The 22033-nt window shown below is 39.0% G+C and overlaps 1 protein-coding gene across 1 annotated transcript in view; it reads right to left on the bottom strand.

Annotated features, from left to right (window-relative positions):
- arap1 (ArfGAP with RhoGAP domain, ankyrin repeat and PH domain 1) overlaps positions 1-22033 on the bottom strand; it is a gene marked incomplete at its 3' end in the record, with an annotated part of 61556 nt that overhangs the window by 26962 nt on the left and 12561 nt on the right. Inside the window, exons 2-3 of the mRNA XM_079610846.1 lie at positions 19104-19906; positions 4324-4433 (exon numbers count right to left, since the gene is read on the bottom strand). Of these exons, the coding sequence (XP_079466972.1) occupies positions 4324-4433; positions 19104-19843 (850 nt within the window). The 5' untranslated portion in view covers positions 19844-19906. The remainder of the gene's footprint in view (positions 1-4323; positions 4434-19103; positions 19907-22033) is intronic.

The raw sequence follows: 22033 nt of genomic DNA, 5'->3' as shown, positions 1-22033 counted from the left end.
ATAATATTCTTCAACCTTTTTAAAAGGAATGTAATAATAATAATAATAAAGTAATAATACCCACTATTATTACAGATATTTTACAGATATTTTCACAAATGAATATGGAAAACATGTCGATTTTACTGGTTATCTAAGGCCAAATTAGAACCTGGAATTGATATTTTTCCCGCAGTGCTGAATGAGAAGAGCCATTAATATTATTATTAAACTATTGTTTTCTAAGTCGGCTAAAAACATCTCCGCTGTTAAGCAGATGCGCTTTTAGAGAGAAATGCTCCTTTCATACGCATTACATAATCAGAATGTATTAGCTTTCGATTCGAATTTGTTGGTTTTAAAGTGGACATTTCAAGCTTTAGCTACATACGCTATATTTAGTTTCAGTTCTCGCGCTCCAGTTCACGGAGATCATGAAAGCGCGCCTGATTGTTTTATTTTATTTTACAAAAGCACAACGTTTTCTTGTTATTGTGAGTTTACACAAATAAAAGTAGTTGCGAATAATGTATTATTATTTTCTGTATGACCAGAAATTATAAGAGTAGGCTATTTTAAGTTGTTTCCACTGTTGATAGGAAAATGCAAGTGTTCGCGTCCGCGGCTCCGTGCCATGCAGTCTAACCCGTATTATGAATGACATTTGACGAATTGCTTTGTTCCTTTTTTGGATAAAAGCGTCTCTAAATACGTAGCCTAATAAATGTTTTAATAATGATGATGATAAGTATTATTATTATTTGCGTACACGGATCCCAAACACACCGCGTCTTCTAAGTCAGGTGACTGTAAATGCGCAAAAACTGTTTCTATTGCAGTTTTGCGAAATATTCCTTTTTGCACAGTTGGTCGCAAGATTTGTGTGCTTTGCAAAGGACAGCTTGGTAAAAGGCAGGACACACCTTGGAAATGCTAGGCATGTAATGTTCACTTGTGTCTTCATGTAACAGTGTTAGCTGTTACCCATGTGATATTTCATACACACTCCTAGGGGGCGCTTGTGCGCTAAAACTCCTTTGATTTAAACTGGTAGTAGGGTAGAGGAAGTCAGTTGTGTTTGGAAGCGGGAAGCATGGTGTTGTCCTAGCACCTCCAGCAAACACTTATTGGGAGTCCAGATTGAGAAACTTTGTTTCCAGGTCAATTTTGTAAGTTTTGTTTCTTCTATGTGGTGCATTTTTTTATTCATGTATAGGTCCTATATAGCTAATGCTGGACTTTTGTTCCTTTTTGTAGATGGACTCTTTATAGGTGACCTTATATTATGGTGTGAGGAATCGGTACGATTCATTAAAGTCCCACCTTTTGGATATTGAGGTTTACCAGAAAGAGAAGGTTTTCATCCATTTAATCCTAATGGATTAATAAATGTCCTGAGGGTAATGATTAACCACGGTGGATCGTAACTTTGTGGACTATTTGCGTTTTTGAAGGTCAATGTTGCTAGCCACCATGGTACTGGGACATCATCACAAACATCATTGAAAATTGACTTTCATTGCAGTGAATCTATTCTTGCCCAAGGAATCTCCAACCCTGAACTGATTATATATAAGTTTCTTTATTGTTATTGTCATTTCCTTATTTATTTTTCTTTAATTTACTTTGCAGATTTTCTATATTCTTTTTGACTTACTGTACTGGTTTACCAAAAGTATTTTTCTTTTCTTTTTTATATATTCATGCTTGTTCTGTTTATGATTTCTGATCTATCAAATCATTACCGAAACAACTTATATAAAGATATAAACATTTCATTCTGTTTTTTTTATTGTTTGTGACAACACACTGGGAAATATACATAGATAGGTGTTAGTAGCGTTAGGTAAATAGTTGGTGGGCCTCTCCTTTATTTCAGATATATATAGCTGTGGTCGTTTATATGGACAGTGGTTATATTCAGTTGAACATTTAGTTAATCCACAGAGGAATAACAATAAAACAGATTGAAAAACAAAACCTTTGAATCTCTTTGTTTAGGCTTGCCTCATGATGGGCCATTGGGGGAGTGTCTGTCACACCCCGGGTCTGAATCTCATTAATATTGATGGCCCATTACCCCTCGGTCTTACAAAAAAACGGTCTTACAAAGTTTAAATGAATGTATTGTTTTATGTGAACGATTAGGCAGGATGTTTTTCACATCATTTTGAAGCCAGAACTCGAAGCGACAACATCCATTAGTCAAAAGTCTTCGGAACACATATTTAGTATGCGTTTTGTGGTCTATTTCAGCCACTTTCATTTGAATTTTTTTCAATAACCATGCATAAACATTATTCTCTTAAAAATACAAACATGTACATACATGTTGCTCACATATTATGGTAGCCCCATTTGTGCTATATAGAGTGAATTTACACCTTTGCCATTAACATGTTTATAAATAACTGAAAAAAACACAAATGTCAGGGCATTTCAAAACATCCCAAGGGCCCCAAATGGACAAAATGAGATATAGGCTATAAAATATGTTAAAAAATGTTTTTAAATAAATGTAAATAAGTAAATAATAATAAAAGGTACCACATATGCCATGAAAACACTGGCCAAATTTAAGGAGAGTTACAATTATAAGAGAACAATTAGGTTTCTCTCTGACTTTGATTAATAGTCAAGAAGTCCACAAGGAATGTTAAATCCACTTATGTTTACAGAGATATTAAAATTTGGAAATAATAATTAAAAAAACTTTTTTTTTTAAAAGAGCCATTGTTTGAGGAAAGTGGCAATAATAATAAAGAACAATTAGTTTGCCAAGTGTCGCATTGTCACTAGTATTTGATAAATAATTAAGGAAAAGACTTGAGATGAGATATTAAAACTAAAACAAAAAACATGGGCATCTTTATATTGAAGTCAAATGCTTCCTCTGAGTGTCCGCTGCTGAAGCTTTGAGCTCATTTATATGCAGGAATCATTATTTTAATTAGAGCATCATGTGGCACTCCAGCGCACACACACATTTGAGCCAATCAGATGCGGTGTAGACTGAGAAAGCTCAGCTGCCAATCATGTGACGTAAACGAAAGCCTACTGGCTTATTGAGAAACAGAACAAGCCCTTTTAAACATCCAGCAACTACTTCCTGTTTACACAGAACAAGAGTTTGGGATCGGAAAGATCTTTAATGTTTCTGAAAGTCTCTTCTGCTCACTTATTTCATTAAAAATACAGTAAAACAGTGTAATATTATTATAATGTAAATCTGCTGTTATAATGTGAATATATAGTAAAGTGTAATTTATTCCTGTGATCAAAGCATCATTACTCCAGTCTTCAGTGTCACATGATCCTTCACAAATCAGTTTAATATGATGATCAAGACACATTTATGATTGTGTACATTTATTTTTCAGGATTCTTTGATGAATAGATAATTCAAACAACCATTATCTGAAATATAATCTTTTGTAACATTAAACACTGCCGTAAAATAAATCATTACTTTTATTCATCAAGGACGCATTAAATTGCTCAAAAGTGACAGTAAAGACATTTATAATGTTACAACATAATATATTTCAAAAATAAATAAAATACAACTTTCTATTTTTCAGTGGAAAGTTTTTAGTTTTCAACACTGATAATCATAAACGTTTCTTGAGCATCAGATCATCATGCGCTCTTTTTACACACACACACACACTGAACAAAATGAAGCATTGCTTGGTCACTGGTTGAGCTAAACTGGTATTATCTAATGGTGTGGTTTACCAGCTGACAGATATTCAACATAATAACTCTGAGTTCTGCTCATATTTCATCACCATTGTCTAAACTATAGTGAATAATCTGATGATGTGAGAAATGCTGAAGGAGTCTGGATAAATGTTTTGACTGCTGCTAGCATACAGCGAGCGCGTTTAGCCCTGAACACTGCATTGTTTTCGATGTTCGATCAGTCCCGTCTCGAAATAAGCGTCCCACAAGCCGACCCATGAGGCAGTGTTCGTATCCACACGCCTTTAAGCTTTATGAAGACAAAACTGTGTTTGGAAAGTCAGCTTCATTTATGTGCAAAAAAAACAAACATTTCTACTATGTATCAAGTATGTGAGAATGATAAACAGCAAACGGTAATAAATATACGTATATATAAATACATATAATAATAATATTTGCATATATGCAGCACAATTATAAGCATATGACTATAAATAATTGCAAATGAAGCAGTGTTTTACCAATATAGACAGTTTCAAAGCAGCTGTACAGTGCTAACAGGAAATGACCGTACCAGAGATTGTTGTGCTTGTCTAAATAAAGTTATAATGAAGTGAGTGTGAGTTAATTTCAGCGGTGTGTGTCGGGTCTACTCACTGTTCTTGAGTGGCAGCGGCGGGACGTCTCTTCTCTCGCTCTCTCTCGGCCTGCTGCGAGGCGGGACGTCCGGGACGCGGTGCGTGTCCGAGAGGTCATCCGCAGGAGAGCTGGGACGAGCACACACAGAGGAGGAAGAGTTATCATCATCATCATCATCAGCGGAGAAGCTGCGCAGAACACTGATCAGCCGACTGAACCTCTTCATGCCGGAGCGCTCGGTGTGAAGCGTGTCGCCACACGTCTCGAGAGTTCAGGAGCACCTGACACAACAGGTTCATGACATCACCCAACACACCTGTGCTGAGCGTCACATGACTCACGCAGCAGGTGCAGAAGCGGCACAACCACACATTCCCAGTGCAATACAACAAACATGTGATGATTGATCATATGACATTCCAACCAAAACCAAAAGGGATAGTTCACCCAAAAATGAAAAACAGCCCATGATTTACTCTCCCTCAAGACAGAGGTGCTTCCCTTCAGAAGGCCTTTACTAACCCCTTTTATAAAGATGCACTTTTATGATGACAGATGCACTTTTATGATGGACAGATGCACTTTTATGATGGACAGATGCACTTTTATGATGGACAGATGCACTTTTATGATGGACAGATGCACTTTTATGATGGACAGATGCACTTTTATGATGGACAGATGCACTTTTATGATGGACAGATGCACTTTTATGATGGATAGATGCACTTTTATGATGGACAGATGCACTTTTATGATGGACAGATGCACTTTTATGATGGATAGATGCACTTTTATGATGGATAGATGCACTTTTATGATGGACAGATGCACTTTTATGATGGACAGATGGACTTTTATGATGGACAGATGCATAGATGCACTTTTATGATGGATAGATGCACTTTTATGATGGACAGATGCACTTTTATGATGGACAGATGCACTTTTATGATGGACAGATGCACTTTTATGATGGATAGATGCACTTTTATGATGGACAGATGCACTTTTATGATGGATAGATGCACTTTTATGATGGACAGATGCACTTTTATGATGGACAGATGCACTTTTATGATGGATAGATGCACTTTTATGATGGATAGATGCACTTTTATGATGGACAGATGCACTTTTATGATGGACAGATGCACTTTTATCATGGATAGATGCACTTTTATGATGGATAGATATACTTTTATGATGGACAGATGCACTTATGATGGACAGATGCACTTTTATGATGGACAGATGCACTTTTATGATGGATAGATGCACTTTTATGATGGACAGATGCACTTTTATGATGGACAGATGCACTTTTATGATGGATAGATGCACTTTTATGATGGATAGATGCACTTTTATGATGGACAGATGCACTTATGATGGACAGATGCACTTTTATGATGGACAGATGCACTTCTATGATGGATAGATGCACTTTTATGATGGACAGATGCACTTTTATGATGGACAGATGCACTTTTATGATGGATAGATGCACTTTTATGATGGACAGATGCACTTTTATGATGGACAGATGCACTTTTATGATGGACAGATGCACTTTTATGATGGACAGATGCACTTTTATGATGGATAGATGCACTTTTATCATGGACAGATGCACTTTTATGATGGACAGATGCACTTTTATGATGGACAGATGCACTTTTATGATGGATAGATGCACTTTTATGATGGATAGATGCACTTTTATGATGGATAGATGCACTTTTATGATGGACAGATGCACTTTTATGATGGATAGATGCACTTTTATGATGGACAGATGCACTTTTATGATGTAAAGATTCACTTTTATGATGGATAGATGCACTTTTATGATGGACAGATGCACTTTTATGGACTTTAAACAGAAACAGCCATTCACTGCCATAATAAAGCTTGGAAGAGCCAGGACATTTTGTAATATAACTCGATTGTATTTGTCTGAAAGAAGAGTAAATCATGGGCTAATTTTCATGAACTATCCCTTTAAAGGCACAGTATGTAAGTCTCTAACTAGAAGTCGCTTATTTAAAACAATAACAAAGCCGTAGCTTGATGACGCTGTGAATAAGCAAGGAGTCATGGGAGTTGTAGTCTTCACCTCCACAGTCGATGGGAAGCGATCCGACGGGACTCGGGCAGAAATCATGTTCATAGATGAGTGAATACATTAAAGTTTAACTAATGTTGTGCTTATATGCTGCTGCCGCTGCTTTAACTTTAATTGTAAAACAAACATAAACAACAAAGATCTATCTATCTATCTATCTATCTATCTATCTATCTATCTATCTATTATGTGTAGCATAGGCTATGTGACGTTTGTTCATATGTGAGTAAAAGCCTAAATTAATCTGTTCATCACATAAAGCGATCATATCTCTCCACACAACTAGCTTGATTCATAGTGATCAGGGTGGGAAATTAACACCAGCCAATGGCGGGTACTTTTTCAAAGTGGCGGGTGACTTTGCCTTGCATACCAGCCACAGTGGCGGGTGCGAACGACTAGCGGTCGTCACTTCAGTCGATAAAAACCTGAATCCATGGCGTCTTTTAAGCGGATTCCCCTGCGCTCAGTTAGGCGGGCTTCGCACCGATTGGTTCGCGCAGTTACGCCGCTCTGCCATTGGTTCGTGCAGTTCCCACTGACCAGCCAATAGCGTGCGAGTAACGTAACATTCTCATTTTCCACTAGATATTTTCCTCTACATCTCATCAGCAATTTCGATGTTGGCCCGCTCTGCAGAAGCTGACCACTGAGGAGCGGATGTTCAGTGACATGATGCCAGATTCAAGCTGTGCTTTACGGCGCTGAGCCAAAGACGGACGCGCTCAGTGCTTACCACATAATGTTTATTTTAGGTTTCAGACATTTAAAGACATAATTTATAGCAAAACAATAAATTAATAGTTTGAAAAATACACAATGGTGTCTATGGAAGCAGCAATAACAATCCATTCGAATATATTTGCCGACGTGTGTTATTCATACCAGATTCACGGCCCTATTACTGAGATGAATCAATATTTTACAATTACTGTAGAATATGACCAAACACAATGTTACCATGGTCTCACAGGCTTTTTTTTCCACATCACTTTTTATTTGCCTATATTAATAAAATATGTATTAATAATAATAATAAAAAATAGTGTATTGAAGCAACTCAAAATATGCTAGTGCACTTTCTTTTACAAATTTGAATTCCGGAAAAAGTGGCTGGTCAAATTGTGGCTGATGGGCAAAAAAGTTAATTTCCCACCCTGATAGTGATTCATTTTATGATGCAAGTTTATGCATCTTCTAAATTTTGGCTACGTGGACAGAAACCTCTTGGATTTCATTACAAATATCTTAATTTGTGTGTCGAAGATGAATGAAAGTCGTATGGGTTTGGAAGGACATGAGTAAATGATGACAATACTAAGTTATACACACAACACACCGTAAATAAGTGTTTTCTGACACAACTAACCCCGTGTAAATGTGAAATAGGGTAAGTTTGGCATTCACTCTACACTTACAGGCATTAGAGGAAATCACAGGTTTATTTCAGTATCAGCACTTGTTGAAAGTTTATCACACTGGAAACACATTTTCTCATGTGTGTGTTAAAGATCAGGCGCATGCGGACGGTCAAACAATGAAGTTTCCTGTGACCCGACAGAACAACTGAGGGAGAGAGAGAGAGAGAGAGAGAGAGCTGATGCTAAAAAAGCAAAGACCAGCACAAGGAACGCTGAAGATACTCACTCAGACTGATCCGTTCTGCTTTCACGTCCTCAAATCAACCAACAATTTAATTTAATCATCAAAAAAAGGAAATCTTTTTTTTTCCATACAAATGAGGATTACCACCGGCGGTTCATCTTAGGAGGGCAATACCGTGCTATTAAACTAGCATTTACTCTTTAACTGTAACTCAACATCCATTCATGCCAAGTCAGCTTTATTTATATAGTGCTTTTTAACACGGATCACAGTACAGTGATGAACAGGACAATAGCGATCTAGGGTTGTGACAGTACCAACACTGGTCAAACTTCATTGTTCCTGCAGGATTTGTTCTGCATTTGAAATATTTTGGTGGATGAATGGATGAATGAATGAATCTCTGTCCCGGTATAGATGTATTTGATCATCTGAGGTGACGATCTGCAGGAGGCCTTTGCAGCCATTCACAGACGCATCTGAACTCAATGACCAATCAGATGTGCTTAAGTTGGTCAGAATCGGTAGTTTTTGTTCAGCATGAGTTCTGCCAAACCTAATGCAAACAGAGTTGATTCTGACAAACTTAAAGGGCTGGTTGATTATGATTTGACTTTTCTAACTGTAGTGAGTGTGTAATGATCATAAACAACATCTGCAAAGTTACAACACTCAAAGTTCAAAGCAAAGGGAGATATTTGCTTTTACAGAAATCACTTTATAAGGACTACAACAAACGGCTGGTAGGAACTACACGACATTCCTCCCGGGTTAGTGACATCACCAACCCTAAAATTTACATAAACCCCCATAAAGCTGCATAAATTCATCAACTAACCATTCAGAAATGTCCTGTGCTTCTACATGTTGTCACTTCTTCTTGAGTCTCTCCATCATTCTGACTCCGGTTTGAACATAAAAGGCTAAACGTTTTTAAGATGTTCAGTGCGTGTCTGTGTGAGGTAATCGGAGCTGCTAACACACACGCACAAGCTCTTGTAGCTCCGCCCCCTGTGCCGGGAGCAGCAGCTCATTTGCATTTAAAGGGATAAACACACACACACACACACACAAGCTCTCGTAGCTCCACCCCCTGTGCCGGGAGCACCAGCTCATTTGCATTTAAAGGGATAAACACACACACACACACACACACACACACACCCACAAGCTCTCGTAGCTCCACCCCCTGTGCCGGGAGCACCAGCTCATTTGCATTTAAAGGGATAAACACACACACACACACACACACACCCACACACCCACAAGCTCTCGTAGCTCAGCCCCCTGTGCCGGGAGCAGCAGCTCATTTGCATTTAAAGGGACAAACACAAACACACACACACACACACACGGCCCCTATCCCTAAACCTGCCCATCACAGGAAAGCTCTTGTAGCTCCGCCCCCTATGCCAGGAGCAGCAGCTCATTTGCATTTAAAGGGACACACACAAAAACAGCGCGTTTTTGCTCATCCTCAAAAAGTGACAACTTTAACATGCTACAAAAAATGTTCAGTGGGGTATGTAAAAATGTAAAGGTCATTACACCACCCCTTTAAAAGCCTCTGTTTGGCGAATGAGTTCATGCGCTCAACAGATACGCCTGTGAATGACTACAAAGCTCAACCCAGCAAAAAGCACGTTGTAAATAGAAACCATCAATGCTTTTCATGAGTGCGTTTGAGAGCAGCACCAATCAGCAGGTCCCGGACTGAACCTGGTTCATGACCCTGATGGTACATGAGCACACATCACTCCTCTCCTCACAAACCTGCTAAACGAAGCGATGTACATGAAGCACAAACACAGCCCTAAAGCGCACTTCACCCAGTGGAGCATCTCTAAAAAAGGCAGTAGTGTGATCACTCCGCATGTGACAGCAGCTGCTTCCGTACAAACATCCTTTTATAGATCACAGACGGCCTGAGATGACTGAAGTTTCACTAGTTCACATGTCATTGTGAAAACTGGCACCGCTGCATTCTGGGAGTTTGACCTTCAACCCACCAGAGCCTGTGACAAAGCCTTTCCATCTCATCTGATGACAATCACTGAAAATGGCCTGGGTATTATAACAACAACAATTTACCAATATACAGTACACTTCAGGAGGTCATAAGTTTGCATAATTCATATATTTTTTTGTTTACGTTTATTCTGCTCACTAAGGCTGCATTCATTTAATCAGAAATACAGTGAGAAAAACTGTTTTCTATTTGTATTTATTTCAAAATATAGCCTAGTGAGTTTATTGTGATGACAAAATTGACTTTTCAAACTTTTTTCATTTTTTATGGGTTTTAGATATAACAAAATAAAGAAAAACTTCATCAAGGACTCATTAAATGTATCAAAAGTGACAGTAAAGACATTTACAAAAGACTATTGAACTTTCTTTTCATCAAAGAATCCTGACAAATAAAATGTATCACAGTTTCCTCAGAAATATGAACGGTTTTCAACACTGATCATAAATGTGTCTTGATCATCATATTATCCTGATTTCTGGAGGATCATGTGACACTGAAGACTGGAGTAATGATGCTTTGATCACAGGAATAAATTACACTTTACTGTATATTCACATTATAACTGCAGATTTACATTATAATAATATTTCACTGTTTTACTGTATTTTTTTATCAAATTAATGCAGCTTTGGTGAGCAGAAGAAACTTTTACAAAAATCACGATTATTCCAAACTTTGGACTGCCGGTGTTTATGTATAATTTCTAAACACCCTTTTTGAATACTTTTTATTTAATATTGACCCTGATAATTATGTAAGGAACTGCACATAAAGCAATATTTCCCATAAACATCTCCACCGTACAGCAGAGTTTTATACTTTCCAGATAGAAATTGTAAATTTTGACTTGAGATCTTTTTTTTTTTAGAATTTGAAGAAAAATTCCCATTGGCTCCTTAGAGAGTTAAAAGTTAATGGATTAACAAAACAGATTAAAGTTTTAATCCTATTAACATGACCTACTGTTCCTGCACTTTAAGTAACGAATACGTAAAGAATTCAAAATTCAATGTTTTCTTGATAAATAACCCTCTCTTATTGTGAATGGTTCATAAGTGCAAGTTATTACACAAGACATTATGTGTAATCTTTCATTAAAACAACTCTAAAACTAAACCCAACCGTATCACAGCCTAAAACATCAAATCCTGATGGATCAAATTAAACTGCACAACTGAAGTTGATTCAGGGAACTTCCAAAAACATGAGGGCAATGGAGGTTTCCATGGATCATTACAGTATGTGGGCAGATTCATGTAATTAAAATAAAATTCATGCTAAAAACGACTAGTGAGAACAACACTTGACCAAAAAAAAAACAAAAAAAGCCAATCAATGGATAATCAAGCGTCTTAAAAGTGCGTCCAACTAAATCAATTACTGATCAGACGATTAACTGCTCAATATTTGGTATTTTTAAGCTTTTTAGCATCAACAATTGCTGTAAAAACCCACATCAATCAATAACCCAACACTAATATCTAACTAACTAATGCAAAACCAGCTCGCGGTGCAACAGAACACCCTTTATTACCCCGACCCTGAGTTCCTGACGTGTTTCTGAAGGCAGGTCAGACTCATGTTGCTTCATAGCAGAACACACCTTCATCTGTAGCATTATAGAGCATGAAAACACTGAGCGGTCACCGCGCTCACTCGCCAAACGCCCGGAAGTGAACTAGCGGTCAACCCCGACCACGGTAGTAGGAAGCTACTGATGATGACTGATGCAAGAAAAGTGGGTTTATACCTGTGAAACGCTCACACACACACACACACACTCACACAGAAAGGAAACGACATGAACACACACCATGGAAAAGACGAACCTGTGGTTTTACAGTGCAGCACATCAGCTCAGAAACTCTGCCATCGGAAGTGACCGTGAGGCTCTGAAGAGAAGCACACACTGCATTCACAACACAACATCATCCACAGAACACAGAAATCCGGTGACGACAGCACTACACACAACACACACACATTCAGAACAACGAGCCGTATATAAAAAAAACGCATTCAAAATGACAGAGAAGAATCAAAAGAAAACAGAACAACAACAAACACTCACTTCCACACTGAACTTACGTGCTCAAACATGGCAAACACACGGGGATAAAGAGTCCAACACACGGGAATAAAGAGGAGATGCAGTCCAGCGAGTGTGTGTATGTGTGTGTGTGAGACCCGAGTGAGTCGGAGAAGCCCGTGCAGAACGAGTGAGCCGACCACAGAGACAGGCGGAAGTGGAGAACACTGTTAGCCGAGACCTTCAGAAACACTGAGAAACAAAGAGCTTCCTGAAATCTGCCTCCCGTCTCATGCTCACACACACACACACACACACACACACACACACACACGCTGCACCACACAATCATGCACACATAAAGTTAATTTAGGAGGATGACACAAATTAACCCGGCATTTATGAGGTTTTTCTGCAATTTTTTTCTTCTAAATTCTCATTTTTGCAATGCGAGGAAAAATATTGTTTTTATAGTTAATGTGAAAAATATGATGTATTATTTGAATTGTAATGCATGCAAACTTGCATGCATCTTTATTACAGCAATCTTTATTAGTAATTAAGACATTTAAATTTTTTTTTTTTTTTTTTTACATATTTAGGCTATATATAAAAAAATTAAAAAATACGAATAATGAGCATTATTGAGAAACAAACTCAAAAGTAAAACATTTACAAGCATTAATAAGAATTAAAATAAAGTCTGTAAATCATACAGCAATCTAAAAGTAGTAAAAGTCAATTTTACATTTAGGCTATATATATACAAATAATAAAAATGCCATTATTGAGAAACAAACTCCAAAGTAAAACATTTGCATGCATTAATAAGATTGAGATGTGTTTTTCTTCCACATAATTGCCATGGAAATGACGCCTGATCAGACTTCTCAGAAATGGGGATCTACAAGCACAACTTCTGAAGGATGTGAATCACATGCTGACTTTCTGGAAAGTCACTGAAACTCATTTCTTGTGGGAATACAGCTGCAGAAGCGCTCTCGCATGGCATTGTGGGTCACAGCTTCTCGTTTGAGGAAACCACAGGCGGATGACGAGAGAAGTGCTGCCATCTAGTGCCCGCGTGCAGACACACTACTGATCAAGACAACTATATTAATAATCCAATATTTGGTAGGGGTGTGATATTGAAAAAAAAAAAAAAAAAGTTATCTCGATATTTTCTGTGATTTTGTTGATAATGATGGCCAGATATTTAGCGTGTGTTATTGGCAGGTTTAGGCAGTGACAAAAATTACACTTTCAAATAAGTTTAAATTTGTTTTTACCTTTTATCTGCAGTTTTTGCTTATGTGGGCATTTATTCTTACCTAATTAAATGTAGCCTATGCATAATTTATTAAGTCAAATTGTTACATTTAATCAGAAAATTCTATTAAAATAATATAAATCAAATGAAATCAGTATCAACTCACACTGTTAGCTCATCCACGCGTTTAACATTCAGTTACAAATGACAACTTGTTTTGATGTTTTAAACATAACATGTTGATGATATATTAAATGATTTTAAAATTGAAAAGACACTAAAACCATACGATTATTTAACACATTTTTGTGTGTGTGTGTGTATATTATTTAATTTGATTGGTAACAGTCCTATAGTGTATTATTATTATAATTAAATGTATTGGACATTTCATAATTAGGAGAAAAATTCCTAAAAAAAACTGCTCTCGGGATAAATATCACAAATATGCAGATTTACGGTAAATATCTTAAAGCTGATAGAACACCGGTGAGATTGCTTTAGAATGCATTTTTATTTACAACACAAAATAATCAAACTTTTTGTGAATGACCGATTTACTTGTTGGAAAGAAAAGCACATGACAAGGATTATTGTCGAGCCTTAAAGTCCCCCTGTGGTGTAAATCCAGCTTTTAATGTAGTTTATGTGTGTATGTGGTGTTTTTAATCTGCTTTAATAACACACACCATGTGTAAGTTCATAAGTCGACAGCATTGCTGAGTATTTTCTGCTTAAAACTGCAGTGAACCAAAGACAGTCTCAAAAACACGGTTTGAAATCGCTGGTGTTTCTGACGTCACACACTACCTTGTAACCAATCAGATCAACGTGTGATCGTCCACCAGTGGATCTCTGAGTGAGTGAGTGAGTGGAGGCGGGCCTCATTTGCATATTCATTGAACTGTAACCAATCAGATCAGCGTGTGATCGTCCACCAGTGGATCTCTGAGTGAGTGAGTGAGTGGAGGCGGGGCTCATTTGCATATTTATTGAACTGTAACCAATCAGATCAACGTGTGCTCGTCAACCAGTGGATCTCTGAGTGAGTGAGTGGAGGCGGGGCTCATTTGCATATTCATTGAACTGTAACCAATCAGATCAGCGTGTGATCGGCAACCAGTGGATCTCTGAGCTGAGGGAGTTAGTGGAGGCGGGGCTCATTTGCATATTCATAGGACTGTGTAACCAATCAGATCAACGTGTGATCGTCAACCAGTGGATCTCTGAGCTGAGGGAGTGAGTGGAGGCGGGGCTCATTTGCATATTCATAGAACCGCGCATACTAAATGAGGCAAGGGTGTCGAGTTACATTCAAGGTATGTAAAACTAAGACATGAAGACTTTTTTAACAGGGAAAAAACTTTTAAATATGTCATTTTGGTGATCAAAGATGAGTAAGGGATACAATTATTGACTACATGGGACTTTAAGTTACAAAAAAAGTGATTAATTTCCAGAAGAGGTTTCCAAGTTGGATTATACATATATACACCGAGTGCAGTTTCTGTGAACACCACAGGGCGGCGCTCTCACCATCACCATTCAAGCGAGTGTGATGATGTTGGTCTGAATCACAATAACCGAACACACACTCCCACGGCATGGAAGAACACGTCATTTCCCAGCACTGACTCATTTCCACTGGTCCGCTTGACCCCTTGTGACGGTCCACGGGTCACATGACTCAGTGACCTCCAGGCGCAGGAAACACAAACACTGGATTGTGCAAGTGCACTGAGTAAAAGCATTCAGGGTCATGAGTGTTCACTGTGATACTACTCTCACTGTTCCTGCAGAATGTGTGCGATTTGCTGAAATGTGCATTGCAGAATAAACACACTGTGTGAGGTGCTGTATCCCACAATGCAATGCACTCAATGAATCAACTGCAATTTAACACATTGCTCACACTATACAAAACGGCATAGAAGAGTGGCTCATAAACTGTTTGTCCTAGACTCAAGTGTCGTATATCATTGGAAAGCAAAACTCAAAACGAACTAAACGTATATCTCCGATTTAATTTCCGGTATGCAAATTTTTCCGCCATTTTTAATTTTCTCAAAAACATACTTTTGCGAACTAGTCCTAGGTTTTTCGCCCGATCAACTCTCTGGAGTACGAATATCAATAATTATCAGAAAAAAAGTTGAAATTTCTATTCACGGTCGCTAGGGGGCGCCAAAATGTAAAAAAGGGAGGGGCCAATTTTACTAAAATTGCTATAACTCTTGAACGGTATGAGATATTTTTACCAAACTCAGTACACGTGTGTATGTGCTCAATTTGAGGTCACCATAAAATAACTGCTAAATTACACTTGGTGGCGCTATAACAGGGAAAAAAACATGGAAATAGCTATAACAACCCGACCATTAGACCGAATGACTTGAAAATTGGTATGCATTATCTTGGTCCAAGGTGCACATGTATGACTATGAGGACATTGGAGTATCTTGAAAAACATGGCCGCCATCGGCCAATGAAGTTTGAGCACCTATCAGACAAGGTTAACGGAGGCCGATCGGAACGAAACTCGGTGGCGCTAATGAGGTTTGTTCCCTCTGTAATGACGTGGTGTTACATACATCCACACAATATGCATATCATTTGATAGATCTCCTCATATTGAACAACTTTGCCTCAAGAACCACCGCTGTCAATCAAATTGTTCATTAAATGTGATTATGATAAAATACTGCTGCTTGGTGATTTTAATATTCATGTTTGCTGTGCATCTATAACCTTGTCCATGGAATTTTTAAATCTTATTGAATCCTTTGACTTTGTTCAGTGGGTTTCTGGCCCTACGCATCAACAGGGTCATACTTTGGACTTGATTTTAACTCATGGTCTATCTGTTTCCGATATTACAATTGGCAATGCAACCTTCTCTGATCATATGCCTGTAATTTTTAATGTCCCATATTTTGGTCATTCACTAAAAACTCAGTCTATGGGGCGTATGTCTCGCACCCTCAGTGCACATTCCAGTGAAGAGTTCATGGCTGCATTTCATGAGGTGTGGACTTCTTTTAAAACTGAATCTACGCTACATAACCTGGATGCGGATGATCATCTCAGTTATTTTAATTCCACCTGTGCTTCTATTTTTAACAGTATTGCACCTCTAAAGCTTAAATTTCGTAAATCAGTGCCAATTCCATGGCTGAATGACTCAGTGCGCTCTCTTAGGCAGGCTTGCCGGCAAGCCGAGCGCAGATGGAAAAAAGACAAACTGCATGTTTCATACGAAATTATGAGAAACTCTCTTTCCTCTTTTCAGAAGACAGCTAAAACTGCTAAGAGTAAATATTTCTCTGGTTTAATTATGCTTAATAGAAATAACCCGCGTGTGCTTTTTTCCACTATTGACTCTGTGTTAAATCCACCTGTTAACCTTTTTCCTGAGCCCTCTGTCTCGCTGTGTGAAACTTTTGCAAACTTTTTCACAAACAAGGTTTTGGCTATTAGATCTAAGATGTCTCAGACAGGACATGTTTTGCCAGAGATTCCACTATATTCCGTCACATGGTCTGTGTTTGAGCCACTCAGCTTTCAGGCCTGTAAGGAAATTGTGGATCGTCTTAAGCCTACATCATGCCTACATGATATTGTTCCATCACATTTCCTAAAACAAAATGTGGGTGCTATGGGCCCAAGCCTGCTGTCAGTCATTAACAAGTGCTTACATACGGGCACGGTTCCTGCTTGCCTCAAACAGGCGGTGATAACTCCTTAAATTAAAAAAACTAATCTCGATCAATCATCTCTCTCCAGTTTTCGACCCATTTCAAATCTCCCTTTTATTTCAAAGATCATGGAAAAAGCAGTTTTGGTACAATTACAAACTTTCCTGTTAAATAATTCAATCAATGAAGTTTTTCAATCTGGTTTTAAAACTTTACATAGCACTGAGTCTGCTCTTTTAAGAGTTCTTAATGACATATACTTTATCACAGATTCTGGCAAACCATTGGCTCTGATCCTTTTGGACCTAAGTGCCGCTTTTGACTTAGTAGACCACAACATTCTTCTGTCACGCTTGGAGTCTTGTGTAGGACTTCGGGGCTCTGTCTTACAGTGGTTTCGCTCTTATCTGTCAGATAGATGTTTTACTGTTCAGTTAGGTCAATATTCATCCTCTAATAAACCGCTTAATTGTGGTGTCCCCCAGGGATCAATCCTTGGGCCGGTGTTATTCTCTCTATATCTACTTCCTCTGGCCTCTATCTTTAAAAAACATGGTGTCTCCTTTCATTTATATGCTGACGACACCCAACTTTACCTTCCCCTGCAATGCAATAATGATTCTTCTCTTCAGCCACTGTTAGACTGCCTGAATGATCTTAAGACATGGCTTTCCCTCAATTTTCTTCATCTAAATGAAAACAAAACTGAGTTTATTCTGTTCGGCCCCAAGGATAACTGCGATTATGACCTTGACCTCGGCCCTCTCACCCCTTATAACTCAAAGTGCGTTAGGAACTTGGGCTTCTTATTTGATTCAAATTTAAAATTTGATAAACAGATTTCTGCTGTAGTCAAATCATGTTTTTATCAACTCCGCCTTCTCAGTAAAATAAAATCCATTCTCTCAAGAAATAACTTAGAAATAGCCATTCATGCGTTCATTACCTGTAGACTTGATTACTGCAACTCATTGTACTATGGCAGTACTCAGGCATCTATCTCCCGCCTGCAGCAAGTTCAAAACGCAGCCGCTAGATTACTTGCAGGGAAGCGTAAGTTTGACCATATAACACCTGTTTTAATGTCCCTTCATTGGCTACCAGTCAAGTACCGAATTGAGTTTAAATCTTATTATTTGTTTACAAAGCTTTGAATAATCTGGCACCGCAATATTTAACTGAACTTTTGGTTCCTTATACACCATCTAGAAACCTGAGATCCGGTGACCACGGCCTCCTAACAGTTCCTAAAGTAAAACTAAAAAAACGTGGCGATCGGTCTTTTGCTGCTGCTGGCCCGAAGCTATGGAATAGCCTTCCGATGTTTATTAGGCATGCCCTGTCTATCTACATTTTTAAAACTCAGCTAAAGACTCATTTATTCTCCATGGCTTTTAACACTATATAACTATTTCTTGCTATATTATTACTGCTCGCTTGTTCTTATTTTTTGTATTATATATGCATGCGGTATCTGTTTTACTTGTTCTACTGTGTTTATTTGATTGCTTGTGAAGCACTTTGGTCAACCTCGGTTGTGTTTAAATGTGCTATATAAATAAATGATTGATTGATTGATTAAATATTCACGATTATGCAAAAAAACGACTTTTGCGAACTAGTCCTAGGTTTTTTGCACGATCAGAACTAAACCAGTCTAGGAAAATTCTCTTGACTCTCTAGATAAAAAAAAAAAGGTTTAACTTTACCCTTTGGATGGCTATAACTGGGTCATTTAGAAAATGGGCGTGGCAAAACATACTCAAAAGCCTATACGCCCAAATGAAAACTCAAAGCTTTACGAAAATAAGTGAGCACATGCGACATCGGCTATTGCCACAGATATACCCGTGCGACTCGAGACTGGGTTTGTGATCCAGGGTCACACATGATTAAACAAGCGTGCAAACTTACATGGAGATCGGACCATAGGTGGCGTTATAACTGTTAAAAGGCTTTAAAAATAATCGCTCTGTCTCTGTTGTGAGCAGTACACATACTAAAGCAGTTCGCTATAACAAACAGAGTGTGTGTTGTACCTGAAAGCGGGAGGGCACCCGGTCGACGAGCTTCTGGGATTTGAAGTCCTGGAGCACACGGACACCCGAGGAGGAGGAACGGGGGGTCTGTACGGCACCGGCGCCGGCTCGTCTTTAGGCACGCCCACGGCGTAGCTCTTCGGAGGAAGAGGGGGAGCACCTGCTTCTCCCGGAGAGGAAGATGAACACTGTTCGTACAGGTGGAAGTGCTCCAAAGACGAGGAAGAGGAAGAAGAAGATGATGTAGGCGACTGAGGGGAGTGTTTGCTCTCGCTTTTCTGGAGTTGCTGCGCCGCCCCTTTAAGAGGAAGGTGTTGTGGGCGTGGCCTCGGAGTTGGGATGGGCGTGGCTTGTTCTGCAGGTGTTTCCATGGTTACGGAGCCAGGAGTGAAGGGAACGGGAGGACGATTAGGCATTAGACGAGGCGGGACGGGAGGCAAACGCTTGTTTTCCGTTGCAAATTTCGTTCTTTCTCTGGCGACGGGTCTTTCGTCGTCTCGCTCGTCGTCGTCCTCCATCCCGGCTTCTGATGGGAAGAGTTTGCGGAGGCTCCCGAGGATCCGCTTTCGGTGGCCGGGAAGAGCCACGCCGATTCGCTGGAGCTTCGCAGAGGATAAATCCTGGCATTCCCACAGCGTTTCCAGTCCAGACTCCTGGAAGGCGGAGATGTACTGGTCGAGTCGGAGGTGGTTCAGCCACTCCGACACAAGCTGGGATCCTTCCAGCGGGACCGAGGACATGACGGGAACGCCCACGAACCCTCTGAGATGAGGCAGAACTACACGCTTACGGAGTCATCGGGACTGGGAAAAGAGGGAGAAAGAGATCAATAATCAATACAGGGTACAGACACTGCAAAATTAAATACAAGGAGTTTTCAAGCACTACATTTTTGGTTTTGAAGGACTACAATCAACAAACAAACATCATCTTTATATTGGTAAATAGACAAATAAAAAATAAATGGTACAAATAAAGTTCAGCACATACAATGGATGTGGTAACTTTAACCATTAACCTTTAAGATTTATGACTTGCAGTTTTAAAATGTGATTTTGAAAATATATATTTCATATAAAAATTGAAAATAGTATTCTTGTGCATTTTTCATAACAATACACGTAAAATTCTGTTACTTGACTTTTTAAAACTGTTTTCACTTCAGCAATAATCCAATAATCCGTCAAGTGTCATCTCTGAAAAGAGACCAAGCTTCAGTCTGTCGCTCTAAAGCGTTCAAGATTAAGTTGGAAATTTAATTTTCAGGTCTATGCTCAAAAAGTGAATAAATGGGTTATAAATGGTACCATAAAATCTCCTAAAAATGCTAAATATTAAATAAAAAATCTGTATCATATACTTGAATAATTATAAAAGCAATATCACGCTCATAGCCATGTGATGTGGCTCTATATCAGACGGCTGTGAAAAGATTGTTTTATCAACTAAATTAAACACTATTTTCTAATATAGCCTATTGTCTTCCAATAATTACAGCACTTATCAAGTACAAAGTGTGTTTCCAAGGGTTTTCCAAGACTTACATTTCAAAAAGTCAAGTTCAAGAACCCCGTCAATAATATCATCACTAATGTAATGATAACTACACTGGTCTCACTGCAGCTTTCCAGAGACGCATGGCCAACACTGGCCAAAACACCCTCAGCTGTGTGTGTGGCACGAGCATCTCTCCGTGAAACTGAACCTGCATGCTAGAACATTTACTGCGGGTTTCTTCCTCATATTTCATGACATGTGGTGGGAAATTACACACAGAGTTCCTGCATGAGGAACAGAAGCGGTGACTTGAGCACATTCAGATGCCATCCAGTCATCAGCAGATGCCTTTACACACACGAGGAACATCGCCACCAGCTCATCATACCAGAGCAATGTTGCTCATTTATTCACTAATTCTGCAGTCAAACACCCACAGACAAAATCTAATATCAAAGCCCACATCATAAAGACACAGCATTTCAGAAAATAAGCTAATTTCCTGTTTGTAATTTCCTGTTCCTGCTCTGATAAGATCATTTTTCCAGTTGAGTTCATTATCAGTCAGATGAACCGCAGATATCTGCTGTGCAACATTACAGTTTAAAGGCCCTATTAGGCTAGATCTCCTCTCATATAGTGTGTAATACAGCGGTTTGTGGATATAAAGCTCTGCAACGTTTCAAACATCACAGTGCACGACAAACCGCTGAACCTGCGTAGCTTTGTAACTCATTAGCATAATGCCCGCCGCCTGTGCTGTTGATTGGCTGATCAGCGTCTCTCTCTGTAGTGTATCTGAGACTGGAAGAGTTTGGTTTGTACGGTAAATCCAAGCGGCAACCTTCGTCTCTCTTGAATCAACACTGAGTGACTTAAACTGCAGTTCATCCACTGGCCACTAGAGAGCGGCTGCAGAAGAGAGTCAGTCCCATACACCCGCATGTTAACTTTACAGCAGAAATAAACATGTTTACAGCGTGGTGCTAAAAGTGGTTTTGGTCTATACAGCTAATTTTGCCCTTCGTGACGACTGTGAGGAGGTGAATTGTTTTATATTGAGCAACATTGCTCAAAAAGTTGCCCTGTGTATCATCACCTTTAAAGTTCTGCATGATTAAGGGCGTGGCCACTTGAGTGACAGGTGAATTGCCGCTTATGTCACTGCTAGCCGTTTGTCTGCTAGCGTTAGCGCCACATCACCTCAGCTAATCCGCCTCACTGCTCATTTTCGTGTATCTGGGAGTGACGCAGGGCCAAGATGGCGACGGCCGGCTCCGCCCACTTTGGCCTTCAAAAATGCTCTTCAGACACACTGCGCGTGATTAGGGCCCAATGAAATCCGTGTTTTTTTGCCCCAAATTCAGTTTTTTCCGTTTTAATTTTTGGGAATTCATTTTTTTTTACCCTTTACTGTTATTTTAGTCGTAAAA

This window comes from Phoxinus phoxinus (assembly GCF_949152265.1).
Source record: "Phoxinus phoxinus genome assembly, chromosome: 4".
In the NCBI taxonomy this organism is placed as follows: domain Eukaryota; kingdom Metazoa; phylum Chordata; class Actinopteri; order Cypriniformes; family Leuciscidae; genus Phoxinus; species Phoxinus phoxinus.
This window is presented reverse-complemented; position numbering and strand designations above follow the sequence as displayed.